The 14,820-nt window shown below is 44.6% G+C and overlaps 1 protein-coding gene across 2 annotated transcripts in view; it reads left to right on the forward strand.

The window, feature by feature from the left end:
• Positions 1–14,820, forward strand: part of LOC132205992 (ferritin heavy chain A-like) — a 38,601-nt gene that overhangs the window by 1,949 nt on the left and 21,832 nt on the right. The window contains exons 3-4 of one of the 2 annotated variants that reach the window (XM_059640807.1): positions 78–203; positions 486–1,390. The exons of the other annotated variant lie outside the window; for it this stretch is intronic. Coding sequence (XP_059496790.1) covers positions 78–203; positions 486–638 — 279 coding nt within the window. The 3' untranslated portion in view covers positions 639–1,390. Of the gene's footprint in view, positions 1–77; positions 204–485; positions 1,391–14,820 lie in introns of those variants that run through there. 2 annotated transcript variants of the gene reach the window in all.

Consider the following 14,820-nt stretch of genomic DNA (forward strand, 5'->3'; position numbering starts at 1 on the left):
GACACTAGTTTCCATTTTAATGGATGAAGCATCTTGTGAGAAACTGAAGCATCTACCCCTTCCCTCCCTCCCTCCAGAAGCCAGAGCAGGATGAGTGGGGCAATGGTCTGGAGGCAATGCAGAGAGCTCTGCAGATGGAGAAGGATGTGAACCAGAGTCTGCTGGATCTGCACAAACTCTCCTGTGGCAACACGGACCCTCATGTGAGTTTCTAATGTGGGCTTTGAGAAGAAACTGAGCCTATTCAACAGCTTTGGATGAAAACGTTTTACTTTGGTTTTGTTTGGCTATCAAATCACATGAGGTTAGTTTACTGTGAATGGTAACAATTCTAGTCTCGATGATTTGAGATTTAGTCTGTCGAGTGGAGCAATTTAGCTGCACTAAATCGCATCAACTGTACTTCCTCCTTCCAGGTCAGGAAGGCGTAAAACCCAAACTAGGAAAAGGAAAACCTTTTAATCTAACATCCTTTCCCTTTCCAGCTGTGTGACTTCCTGGAGAGGCACTACCTGGATGAGCAAGTGAAGATGATCAAGAAGCTGGGAGATCACATCACCAACCTGAAGAGACTGGGAGCCCCTGCCAATGGCATGGGAGAGTACCTGTTTGACAGGCTCACTCTAGGGGGAGAGTGACTGAACTGACTGCAAGGAGCGAGCTTGTGCACAATCTGCAGGGACTGTGGCTTCAAATACATGCTGCATTGTAATTTAGTAAATGACTAAACTGTTCATGGACTAATTTTTGCCTCACTTGTTTAATTGCACAACTTGATCAATCTTCCAAGTATGGAGTAAGATTGCTCTTCAATCCAACAGTTCAGGGCCCACTTATAAAATTCTGTGAAAATAGATTGTCTTAGCAGCACATCCTGCAAGTCTGAGATTGTTATGAGAAAATGGACTTGGGTTGTTTCAAAACTCCATGATGTCTAGCTCGTGGGAAAATCTATGGCCACAACTGTTGAGAGCAGTTTTCCCATAAATTTCAGACTTTGTTTTGCCCTAGTCCATGTTGGTTTTCATGTGGGGTGTGGTTTAGCTGCTTGGGTGCCCATGAGGAGGACAAATACCACTGTTCCTTAGCCATGTCTACACTTAAATTCTCTTGCTCCCATCCCTCTGTTCGAACCAAAAGCAAAGTGCTATCGGCGTCACTGGGGAAGTGGTGTTTTTTTTAAACTCCAGCATTGGCCTGTTTCCTTGTAGGATCAAGCCTAGTCCATGTCTGTCACTTGACCATTTTTAAAAAGCCTACACCACAGTCCACCAACGAACTAGGCAAGAGATTGATGTCTCCAACAGTGCACCGTGGGAGGTTCCCTAATGTCAAAGATACTGACTTTGACTTTGGCTTAAAATCAAGCCATGATTGCTGCCACTTGATTTAAGGAGGAATCAATATTTTGTTCCCCCCCTCTCCCTCCCCAGTTCGTAATGCAACATTCTCCAAGTCGGGCCTCCTTCCACAATTGGAGGGAGGATTAGTCTATAGGTGGCTGAGGGCAGGAATCCCTCAGGATAAGGGAATGTGTAACTGAAAGATTGGGATAGGTGGCTCCACTTTTAAACCTGCTTTTTCAATCAGTTTCACGAGAGGTAACTGCTCACCGAACAATTTGTATGGGTGAGTTACCCAGTTGTAGTCTTTTTAATTGAATTGGCAATGAAACTTCCGACATCCTTTATCTTTATTTGTTCCATTAATGCAATTGGAGGGCTTCAAATGTTAATGTTTCTGCTGCAAGCGTCCTGTGTCTTAAGAGTTTTGAGGAATGCGACAAGTTTAATGAGATTTCAGTCTTCGTTCAATGTTAATGCCTTTGCATCTTCCACCCCCCTGACCCCTCCCAAAAAAAAGGGTTTCAGTTACCTTTTACTTTTGCTATTGAATCGGCATTCGTTAAATTACATCACTTCAACTGGCGTTGAATTGTCACCATCCCTGACTCTCGCAGGTACTGATACTGAGTTCAAATCATCCCTGTGTAAACATCTATCGTTTGTTTCTGTTGCTATGGAGCAGTGTCCAGACAGTCCTGTACTTGTAAGAAGCTGCATGATATCGTGTGACTATCCTGCTGTCGCTCTCATGTTTTCTCTCTCAGACGGTTTAGTCAGTCTGTTGTGTGAAATAGACAGTTACATTAAGGCACACAAACCAGACTAAATGTGTTCATTGTGTAAACTACAAATTGAATCATGGGAGCATCCCACAAACATTGACACAGAGAATGCTGTTAGCCTGCAAACCAGTGTAGATACACAAACTGAAGTACAGTGAGAGTCCATATGAGAGGCTGCCTATCTACATTCCAAGAAATAGAATTTTAAATGGTCCTGAAAGGACAGTTCAAAGAACTCCTTGAAGAAAATATATCTTAAAAACATTAAAAAATTTGGTTTCTAATTTGAAAAAAAAATTACCTGTGTCTAAATGTCAGCCATTTATCATTACCTATTTCCAAATTGATGGGATAATTTTAAAACAATACCCTCATGCTGCTGTGAGATCGGAATCCCCTCTGACTGCGCTTAATGCAATACGGTCAGATGAAATACCAAACCTTGTGGATGTGTATGCTGTGAATAAAAGCCAAGCCTTAACATAAAACACTGAAATATGTGCTATTTGAGGGGTTAATTTCAGACATTCCAATGTCAGGATACAACTGATGATATTAAAAAGGCTGGAAGTTGGGATATGATGATAACAATGACACAGAATAACGACTATCATGATATTTGAAGCGTGGAAGAGGCCATTGAAGGACCAAGTGGTGCGAGACAATGCCATTCGTAGCACTGGATAGTGGGAAATAACAGCATTGTGTTGTTCTGTCTGGATCAAAGAGGCTGCTCAGCATTGACCATTCAGCAGAATGGCCTCAGTAACTGTGCTGATGTTATTCCCGTGAAGATCATCACAAGAGAAAAAACTGGCACTGCAGATGGAAGATGGGACAGCATTGGTCGGCCTGACTGAAGCCTGCATTCAACAGAGGATGGAGCCGTGGTGCTGGGGATTTTGGGGATTGTCAGTGTTCCAGCTGAATTGGAGTGATCACAGTCTGGGAGGTGTCTGCAGCAGATGAAGGGTCCAAATCAGTCAAGCTGGTTCGTGGACTCATCGTTCTCACTGGAAACTGAGTGCGGGGTTGTATGTCATCAGCCGAATCTGAGGGGTATGAGGGCTGAGAACTTTTTACGAGATTTTTTATTATCTTGGGGGACATTAGTGTGACTAGCTGATATTTTTTGCCACTCCCTTTTTGCAGTTGAGAAGCTAGGGGTGACCTGCCACCCATGTGCTGTAGGTAGACCCATAATGCCATTAGGGAGGAAACTCCAGGCGTTTGACGAGAGACACTGAAGGAATGGTGAGGTATTTCCAAGTCAGGGTAATGAGTGGCTTGGAGGGGAACTGGCAGCTGGTGGCAGCTGGTGGCGTTCCCATGGACTTGCTGCCCTCGTCCTTCCAAATCTAAGTTGCCATGGGTTCCAAAGGATCTTTGGTAAACTTTTGCAGTGCATCTTCTTGAGAGTACGCACTGCTGCTGTTGAGTGTTATTGGTGGAAGGATTGGATATTTGTGGAGTGGCACTAATCAAATGGGCTGCTTTGCCCTGGATAACACCAAGCTTCTTGAGTGTTGTTGGGGCTGCACACATCCAGGCGAGTGGGGTGTATTCCATCACACCCCTGACTTGTAGATGGTGACAGGCTTTGGGGACTCAGGAGGTGGGTTACTCACCACAGCATTCCTAGCCTCTGACCTGCTCTGCTAAACATTGTGTTTAAGTGGTGAGTCCAGCCAAGTTTCTGGTCAATGATAACTCCCAGGATGTCGACAGCAGGGTATTCAGTGACTGTATGGACATTGAATGTCAAGGCACAGTGGTTAGATTTTATTACTGATGGTCATTGCCTGGCATTTGTGTGGTGTAAACTTTCCTCGCCACTTCTCAACCCAAGACTGGATATGGTCCAGCTCTTGTTGCATTTACATGTGAAATGTTGCAGTATCTGAGGAGTGGTGAACGGTGCTGAACGTTATGCAATCACCGGCAAACAGCCTCGCTTCTGACCTTATGACGGAGACAAACGGAAAGTAGTTTAAGAGTAATGACTAAAACCAGGCATTTTGTGTTTGAATTGAGTTTGATTCGGAGAGAAACATAAGGATTTGCAAGTGGAATTTTGGTTTTATTTAAATACATCATGCTGCCTGGTGCCGGTTTTGGGTGAGTGTCAGTGTTAAATCAGGGTGAGATTTAAATTGGACAGGTGTTGTATCATTTAGACCAGCTGAGAGGCGTTGTGTCAGGGCACCAGGAGGCTTATTCTATCAAGCAAATTTGTGGTTGGTCCAAACGCTGTGTCTGTGTGATAGTGTTCTTTATGAAATTCTACATTCCAAGGCCCGCTGTAAGGAGGGGACCAAGAACAGAAGCCGTTAGGATATGTTTACCCCTTTCTGGGCCTGGATGCCCAAAGGGCTGCTCTCCTTAAAAGGGCAGTGACATACAACTAACTAAAAGAGGGAATGGGTAAACAAAAATATAGAAAATCATGATACAATACCAGCTAAAGACCACAAAAATGGAAAGTAAAATTTAGCTTGGCATACCATTGATATTTTGTTAGAGCTCCAGTTATTACCCAGAGGTAACATTTTTTAAATTACTTTGTTCCTATCTAATTGTAGATGTTTTCTGAGCAGCCAGGGGGATCTGAACGTGCTGTCCTTCAGAATTAAGGGTATGGACACTATAAGTAACCCACTAGTTTGGGATCTGTTGAGGACCCATTACTCCAAAAGCACTTGCACAATCAAGACTCTTTCCCAAACCTCTCTGTATACCAAATCTCTGATTGGCCCTGGGTCTCAGCCCTATCCCCACAGTGCCCTCTCTTTTTTTCATTGATGCCTGCATTGATAGATTCCTGATTGGCTATCAGGGACTATCAATCATCATTGGTGACCTTGTTCCTTGTTTCAGTGCCGGATGTACCCAGGAGTATAAATACAAGAGCTTGTGGGTGTGATACAGTTCTAGAGTTGGCCTAGTGGTAGTGAGCAGGAGTAGTGAAGATGGCTTCCCAAGTGTGTCAGATCTACCACAAGGACTGTGAGAATGGTATTAACAAGCAGATCAACCTGGAGCTCTATTCCTCCTATGTTTACCTCTCCATGGTGAGACTTGTTCCGAAAAAGTTGGATTTTTTGTTAGCTTTTGAGTTGGCCTAAATTAAATTGTGTTTTTTTTGCCTTACTGGTAGAAGGTAGACCCTGTGTGGGAAATTTGTTAATTCCATTTGTGGCTCCACTTGTGGAGTGAATGGAATGTGTTGTAACAGTTGATAACAATTGATGTTTGACATGGCTTGAGCTGTTCCTGTTCCTGAAGTGAGCCCTACAAGCTGATTGGGAAATAGGAAAGTAACTGCCTGGTGACTTAATGGTAGTACATAACTAGTTTTAAACAACTAGCCTAACTTGCTAATGGGCTGAAGGCTCTTAGCTTGTGTTACACAAAAAGCTGGCTTCTATCTCCTGAGAAGGTGAAGGTTTGTCCCACTTGCTTGAGATGTATGTACCATCTCTAAATGGGCTGATGAGACAATAGCTCAAAAGCAGCTGTGGAGGTTGACTCGTGGTGTAGTGGTAGTGCCCCTTCCTTTTCTAGAAGAGGAAGGTCCTGTTTAATGTCCCACCCTTCCCGAAGCTGGTGTAGGATTTGCAACTTGCTGCTCAGTCCTCCTGGTGCATGGTGGTATCAACATCTGACAGTCTAGTTATAAACAGCTGTCCCAGAGGTGCTTGGTAACACTCCTATGAAGGAGGTTGCGAGCTATTGCTGAACTGCTGCTTGTCAGTTCAAATGAGAACATTCTTCCAGGTTATGGTGTGAGTAAGGATGGTCACCTTCATTGATGGTACGTGCTACTGTTGGTGTGTCTCTGTGTGTCTCTTTGCGCCCCCCCCCCCCACCAACCGCCACCCTGTGAAGAATTGACCCTTCTGGGTTTAAGGGTGTTTGCAACGCATTAATTCTCCATTAGGCAAGGACTCAGATAACCACCTGTTACCTGAAGGCTGGGTGTTTTCCTGGATGTTGTTGGGAGCCTGTCTGTTCCGAGAAATGGTGCTGAGTATTCTGTGTCCTAAATAGCTAGGAGTGCATAGTTTAAACCCTGAGAATGTACTCCAAACCAAGCCCTAGGAAATTTATGGTATGCCACAAATATTATATTGAATGGCAATGGAATTGACTGGCATAATTTGAGTTGGTGCTCTTTTATGCTCATGAAACCAGTGAGCTCCCTTAGGGTTTGACAGTAACATCAGCTTTATCAAAAGTGAATCTCCTGAAATTGTAAACTGTGATTTGAAATTGAATGTTGCTCTTTCTCCCACAGTTCTTACTTTGACCAGGATGATGTTGCCCTGCGTCACTTTGCTGACTTCTTCGAGGAGCAGTCTCATGAGGAACAGGAACACGCTGAGAAACTGTTGGCATTCCAGAATAAACGTGGAGGCTGAGTCCTCCTGCAGGACATCGAGGTGGGGTTTAATTTGTACCCCAACCAGCTTGACTCAAACTAAATGTTTGACTTAAATGATGTTGGCCCATTGAACCAATGCATTAACCATTTTTGGCACATTAGTTCATCCTTGTGTAAAAAAAAGCCTGTTTTTCTTACACTCTTGTCCAATCTCTGAAACATTTCTCTTCCCTCCCTCCAGAAGCCAGAGCAGGATGAGTGGGGCAATGGTCTGGTGGCAATGCAGAGAGCTCTGCGGATGGAGAAGGGTGTGAACCAGAGTCTGCTGGATCTGCACAAACTCGCCGCTGGCCACACAGACCCTCATGTGAGTTACTGATGTGGGCTTTTGGTGAAGTTGTATGGTGGCACCTTGAGCTTATTTGATGGTTTGCCTCTGCTCTTTTCCTTTTGGAGTAAAAGTCTCGTTTGTATCTGTTGCTCTGGCAACTGAATTCCAGCAAGTAATATGCCAGTGCTGGTATATTCAGGCCATGAGTAGCAATTCTCTGGCAGGGACACTTGGAGCAACATTCTGTCCTTCTTCGAGTTGGAGGAAGATTAAAACTTTCCCTGTTGCGGCAAACTGTGGCTTTCTTTTACTGTCTCAACTTAATTCCCTTCTATTGCCTTTGCAGCTGTGTGACTTCCTGGAGAGGCACTACTTGGATGAGCAAGTGAAGATGATCAAGAAGCTGGGAGATCACATCACCAACCTGAAGAGACTGGGAGCCCCTGACAATGGCGTGGGAGAGTACCTGTTTGACAGGCTCACTCTGGGGGAAGAGTGACTGAACTGACTGCAGGGAGCAGGTTTGTTGACACCTGTCTGAACAGGAGACCTGTAGAGACTTCTCGTTTTGTAGAAGCAGCTCATTGTCCTGCACCAAGTGTAAATAAACTGATCACATGGGACCATGTCTTGCCTCCCTTTCTTGGTTAATCCTTGCTGTGAGCTGTAGCTTGATCCTGTTTGATTCTGCTCTTGCTGATGAGAACACTCTCTCCCTCCTAGGCTGTGGGTTTCACTGTCTGGCCCAGACAATTGCCTAGAACAAGTCATCTTTGTGGTGAGCTTCTGCCTTGAACCCCAGGGCCATGGTCCAGAGACTTTCCCCTTCCTCTCAAAGGAATTGGCATACTTTGGCCCAGTGTATTTCCACCCAGATAAGTGGCTTGAACCAGAACTTGGTGGTGGTATTCCTGTTACTGACTTCTCTTCAGTGGAAGTGGTCATAGATTTGAATGGTCCAAGGCAGGGAGCCTCAGTGAGTTTCTGCTGTGCGCAACACTCAGCACCATTTGGTGCAATGATAACAGCAGTGGCAGTGACTTTGGTTTCAGGGTCATATACCAAATTCTATTCAAAGTTACTTCCAAATCAGTGAAGCCTCACAGAGCCCTAATGACTGTACATTGACAATCATGCTTACAAGAAGACTGACCAAAATCTCTTAAATTGACTTTTTATTTACCAGGTCTGGCAGTCAGTCAGCAGAATTCAAGAGTAATGGGGTTATCCCTGATAGGTCTGTTTTCAATTCTGTGTAAAAACCCCACCCTTTTCTCGAACAGAAACACCTTTGCAGGTGCTAAGGGCTCCAACAGTGGCTCAGTGAGTAGCAGGATCACAGTGTGCTCAATGGCTATCGTAGAACATCGTCAAATTCTGAGGCTGCAACACTTCAGCGATTGCCATGCTTTTTCCAGGGTCAGCATGCAGTTACCCACTTTGAGCAAAGCTGATTTTATTTTTAAGCCTAGTTTGGGAAATGGAGTTTTTGCTGTCACCACCTGCCACAAAGACATTGTGCTCTAAATTTGTTGCTAATTCCTGATTTAGAGCCCAGTCCTAACACGTCAGGGTGATGTATCCCTGGGAAACTGTGCCTCAATCCACTGGGACTTGGGTGAATTTTTCTACAACATAGCTCAAAGGCTGGCATCAAGTTCCGCTTCTACCATTCTGTCTCTGGGCCAAAATGGTTCTCTAACTTAAAACAGTAGCGATTGCTCCTATCAGTTTGTATGTTACTGAATTATACAGTGGCTTTTTTAAAAATTCAAACCAATTTGTTGACTGACTTTTTCACATCTTAAACTATTTCCATTTGTTGAATGCATCTTCCTTGCCCCCTCTTTCCCCCCACACCACACCCCATGAATGGATATAAATGTTAATGGTGCAGCTGTAATTATCCAGTGTTTTCAGGAATTTGATAGAAAATGCAAAAGTGAACAAAATCTGTTTATCCGCTGTTAATGCCTTGCATATCTGAAAGAAATTTTCAGGCACCTTTTTCACGTTTGCTATTGAATCAATAATCATAAAAGACATTTCACACTTGGAGTTTAATTATCACCATTCCTGATCCTAACAGGTGTTGCTACTGAAGTTAAATAATTTTACCCTTGGGGGGGATAAAAAATCTATCATGTGTTCCTGTTATAATACAGCAGAGTTTTCAGGCAGTCCTGTACTTGTAAGACAGCTGCACAATATCACAATGTATGACTTTCCAGTATAAAAATATCTGCTTTGCTGTCAATCACACGCACGTTTGTCAGTCAGTTGTGTGGAATAGATATAGAAAGCAGACTAAATGTGTTTATAGGGTAAATCGCAGAGAGTGCCGTTAGCCTGCAAATCTGTGTAGATACACAAACTGAAGTACAGTGAGAGGCTGCTAATCTAAATTTCAAGAAATGGAATTTTAACTGGTGCTGAAAAGACAACCCAAAGGATTCCTTGAAGAAAATATGCATTAAAAGCGCCAAAACGTGTGCTTTTTTTTCCCATTTAAAAAGGAATTACCTGTGTCCAGATGTCAGCCATTTCTATCATTTTCTACTTCCAAACTGTGAAATCGTTAAAGAAACATTCTGTTGTGAGACCGAAGTCCCTTCCATCTGGGTTTATGGAATAAAGTGCAATTAAATAATAAATCTTATGGATATGAATAGTGTGAATAAAAGCCAAGACTCAACACAAAACATGGAGAGGAATGCTACATTTGAGCAGTAAATCTCAAACATTCCAACATCAGATCAGAACTGATGATGGTAAAAGGGCTGGAAGTTGGGATATGATCACAACAATACAATGGCACAGGATAACCAGCATCATGGCATCTAACTAAGGAAAGGAGTAGGTCATTGAAGAACCATGCGATGCCAGACAAATGCCATTCATAGCGCTGGATGGTGATAAAATAACATCATTGAGCTGGTCTGTCCAGATCAAAGAGACTGTTAAGCACTGACCATTCAGCAGAATGGCCTCAGTAAATGTGCTGATATCATTTCTGTGAAGATCATCATAAGAGAAAGAACTGGCATTGCAGATGGAAAGTGGGAAAGGATTGGTCAGCCTGACTCAAGCCTGTATTCAACCGAGGATGGAGCCGTGCTGTTGGGGATTTTGGGGATTGTTAGTGTTTGGGCCGAATTAGAGTGATCACAGTCTAGGAGGTGTCTGCAGCCAGGAGGAGAGTCCAGATCAGCCAAGCCGGTTTGTGAACCCATCGTTCTCACTGGAAAGACCAAACTGAGCGCAGGGTTGTACATCGTCAGCCATACCTGAGGGGTAATGGGTCTGAGAGGTTTTCACAATTTTTAATCTCTCGTGGGACGTTGATGTTGCTGACTGAGACAGTATTTATTAGCTACCCCTAGTTGCCCTTCAGAAGGTGGTGATCTGCATTCTTGATCCGTTGTAGTTGATGTTCTGTAGGTTGACGCACAATGCTGTTCGGGAGGGGATTGCAGGATTTTCACTCGGCGACACTGAAGGAACGGTACTATATTTCCAGTCAGAATGGTGAGTGACTTGTCGGGGAATTTGCCAGGGTTGACGTTCCACGCATATCTGTTGGCTGTCCTAGTGGGTGTGCGTTTGGAAGGTGCTATCGAAACACTTTGGTGAATTCCTGCAGCGCATCCTCTGGAAGGTACACACGGCTGCTACTGAGCGTCATTCTACATTCCAAGGCCCGTTGTAAGGAGGGGAACAAGAACAGGAGCCGTTATGATATGTTTACCCCTCTTTGGGCCTGGATGCCCAAAGGGCTGCTCTCCTTAAAAGGGCAGTGACATACAACTAACTAAAGAGGGGGAAGGCCAACAAAAATATAGAAAATCATGATACAATACCAGCTAAAGACCACAAAAATGGAAAGTAAAATTTGGCTTGGAACACCATTGACATTTTATTCGAGCTCCAGTTATTTCAATTAAGAATCAGTCTTACTTTATGCGTCAGCAGAACTGCTGATGTTTGGACAAAGTCCTTTGTATCACTGGACACACACTGCATCTCCACTTTGACCAGGACATGTGCCAAGCTCCAAATACATCTTCTGTTGGGGAGGTCAACTGTGCCCATTGGTGGGGTCTGTCCCAAAAGGATTGTGCATGAAAGGTCATTGCTGGTTCCCAAAGTCAATCACAGGCCTCCCCCCCAAACATCTGGCCCATCTGAGCCAGAGTTTCATCCAAGGAGACACTTCTCATCACCTAATCCTGGGCTGAAGCCTTTTGAGGATGAAACCAGATGGAAACACCTGGGATATCAGAGAAGCAGTTGTAGTTAAAGGGGTCAATTTGCACTGATGATGGAAAAGTTGCTTCCCTCGAGGTAACATTTTTTAATTACTTCATTCCTATACCACTGTAGATATTTTCTGAGCAACATATTGTGGAGACATTGGAACCAGAACCCAGAGGTTTCAGATCTAGAGGAGTGGGTCCTACATATTCATTTACAAACAACCAGCTAGTTTGGGAGGTGTTGAGAATCCACCACTTTAAAAGCACTTATAGAGTCAAAGCTAATTGCCGGGTCACCAAACCTGAAACATTAACTCTGTTTTCTCCTCCGCAGATGCTGTCAGACCTGCTGAGCTTTTCCAGCAATTTTGCTTTTGTTCCTGATTCACAGCATCTGCAGTTCTTTAGGTTTTTATGAAGATCTGGACAATATCCAGGCTTGTGCTGACAAGCGGCAAGTGACATTCCCGCCACGCAAATGCCAGGCTAAGACCATCACCAATAAGAGACAATCTAACCACCAGCCCTTGGCAGTCAATGGTGTTACTATCACTGAAGATCCCACGATCAAAATCCTGGGTGTTATCCTTGACCAGAAACTGAGCTGGACTCACCACATTAACACAATGGATACAAGAGCAGGCCAGAAGCTGGGATTACTGCAGCGAGTCCCTCACCCCCTGACCCCTCAAAGCCTGTCCACCATCTCCAAGGCACAAGTCAGGAGTGGGATGGAATACTCCCCACTTGCCTGGATGGGTGTCGACATAACAACACTCAAGATGCTTGACACCATCCAGGATAAAGCAACCGCTTGATTGGGACCATACCCATCAACATCTACTCCTTCCACGATTGCTGCTCGGTAGCAGCAGTGTGTACCAACTACAAGATGCTCTGCAGAAATTCACCAAAGATCCTCAGACAGCACCTTCCAAACCCACAACCACTTCCACCTTGAAGGACAAGGGCATCAGACATATGGGAACACCTGACGTGGAAACATACCACTATTCTTTCATTGTCGCTGGCTCAAAATAGAACATAGAACATAGAACATTACAGCACAGTACAGGCCCTTCAGCCCTCGATATTGTGCCAACCTGAGATACCGATCTGAAGCCCAGCTAACCTACACTATTCCATGTACGTCCATATGCTTGTCCAAAAATCCTGAAATTCCCTTCTTATTAGCATTGTGGGACAACCCACAGCAGGGGGGCTGCAGCTGGTCCAGAAGGTGGCTCACCCACACCTTCTCTAGGGACGGGCAAGACATACTGGGCCCAGCCAGTGACACCCACATCCTAGAAATGCATTTACTGCCTGGGCCAGCATTTATTACTCATTCCTTGTTGCCCTTGAAGGCGTTGGTGAGCTGCCACCGTGAAATGCTGTGAGTGCATCCACATTGCCCAAACGGAAGGAATTCCAGGAGTTTTGACCTAGCAACATGTAATTCTAAATCAGGTTGGTGGAAGTGGTTTGGAGGGGACCTTGCAACGGGTAGTGTTCCCATCTATCTGCTGCCCTTGTCCTTCCAGATGAAGTGGTCATGGGTTTGGAAGTTGTTGTCTGAGGAGCTTTGGTGAATCTCTCCAGTGCATCTAGCAGCTAGTACACACTGCTGTGACTGCGCCTGTTGTAGAGAGAGTGGATGTGGTGCCCATCAAGTGGCTGCAGTGTCCTGGATGGTGTCAAGCTTCTTGAGTGTTGTTGGAGCTGCACTCACGGGCTTGAGATCGGTATGACAGGTCGACACAACATTGAGGGCCGAAGAGCCTGGACTGTGCTGTAACGTTCTATGTTCTATGTTCATCCAAGCAAGTGGGGACTATTCCATCGCACTCCTGACTTGTATCTTATAGATGGTACGCAGGGCTCGGGGAGTCAGGAGGTGAGTTACTCACCGCAGGATTCCCTGCCTCTGACGTCTGTTCACTTGTTAAGTGCGTGAGCTGTGTCTGGGCTTCAAATCAACTCTCCCACCCCTTCCTGTATCCTTGAATTACCAAGTAACCAAAGCGTCTGTTCATCCCAGCTTTGCATACACCCATCAGCTACATAACCGCACATCTCCAGTAGAGGGAATTTCAAACACACCCAATCCTTTCAGCAAAATACTTTATGCTCCTCTCCATCCCAGTTAGCAAAGGACACTTTAGCTCTCACACCCATTACCAACACCACACCCTCCCATATGCCATGACCCTGAATTCAGATTAACATTGATGTGAGAATACAATATTTAGGATATTATGCACTAAATCTAGATCACCAACTTTGTGGAGGAAGATTCAATTGAGTTATTCAAGAGGGAATTCAGTTATTTCAATGGGAATAAGGTACAGAGTCAAAGAAAAGGCTGGAGAATGCTGCAAAGTCAAAATGGTTATTCAGGAAGCTGGTGCGACCATGATGGCCCAAATGGTACTGTTACGTTTTTGCGATTATCTGCACGAGTGTCTAGAAAGAGTCAAGAGGCCAGCCTTAGCCTGGCAATAAAGAGCTGACCTCCAGTGATGGGCAGGAGGAGAGATGGCCATTTTACTAACTTGGTACCTGTCCAATACTCATTGGGTGCAAGGATTCAAACTGACGGTTGATGTAAGCCACCCAAAGGGTCCATGGTCTTATGTGGCACTGTGGTACTGTCCCTATCTCTGAGCCAGGTTCAAGGCTCACCTCTCCAGAGGTCTGTCATAGCATCTCCAAACTGGTTGATTAGAAAAAATATCTGAGACTACTTGAGGTGGTAATCAGCGTATGGACATGGTGATCGCTGGTTCCACAGATCACTGCTGAACTAGAATCACAGAGGTACTTGCAGTGGCAGGAAACATCAGAGGGAATATAGATTGCAGCCAGCAAAGGAAGGACATGTCAATGGCACAGTCTCAGGATAAAAGGGCCATAGTCAAAGACTGGTATGAGGAGGAATTCCTTCCCTCAGAGGGTTGAGAGTCTTTGGAACTCCTTGCTACAGTAAGTTGTGGGGTGCCTTGTGAATTCTTAAAGCTGAAATAGACAGATTCCCGATGAGTTGGAGAATAAAGACTTACAGAGAAGGGGCAAGTAGGTGGCTGGGAGGAATGCTGGCTCAGCCATGATCCTATAGAATAGTGGAGGAGGTTGAAGGGGCTAAATGGCCTACTCCTGCTCCTAGACCTAATGGTTTTATGGTCTATTGTCTATGGATGAGGGGTGAGAGAAGTTAAGAATTTGCCCAGGGAGGGGAACAGAACTTTCCTGGTGTCTCAGCTGACCTGGGAATGAAAGAAATAAAGAAGAGAAAGATCATTCCTGTCAGCAAATGCTGAAGGACTGTCAGTCCTATTATCTCACGCTGTAGAGATTAGCTGCATCCATTTATCCACGCTCTGGGATCGATAAAACTCTCAATTGTCTCATATTTAAACTGTGGCAATAAACTTAATAAATTTTCTTAAAGCTGCTGAAAAAATCCTGAAGTGATTACCTAAGGTAACAGTACTCCCTGAATACAAAATCTTACAAATATATAGTTCCCACTGAGACTGTCAGATGCTGCTGGGGATGTCACTTCTCAGGCATCACCTCAGCAAGGACAATCGACCGACACCACTAAAAGATAATGGTGAAATGTTGCCCCACCATCCGTGTCAAAGGGTAACTGGGGATCTCTGACAGTGGGAGATTGAAACTCCCTGTTACAAATGGAGGGCCCACACAATGGAACAGC

The sequence above is a fragment of the Stegostoma tigrinum genome, chromosome 38, assembly GCF_030684315.1.
Source record: "Stegostoma tigrinum isolate sSteTig4 chromosome 38, sSteTig4.hap1, whole genome shotgun sequence".
NCBI lineage: Eukaryota > Metazoa > Chordata > Chondrichthyes > Orectolobiformes > Stegostomatidae > Stegostoma > Stegostoma tigrinum.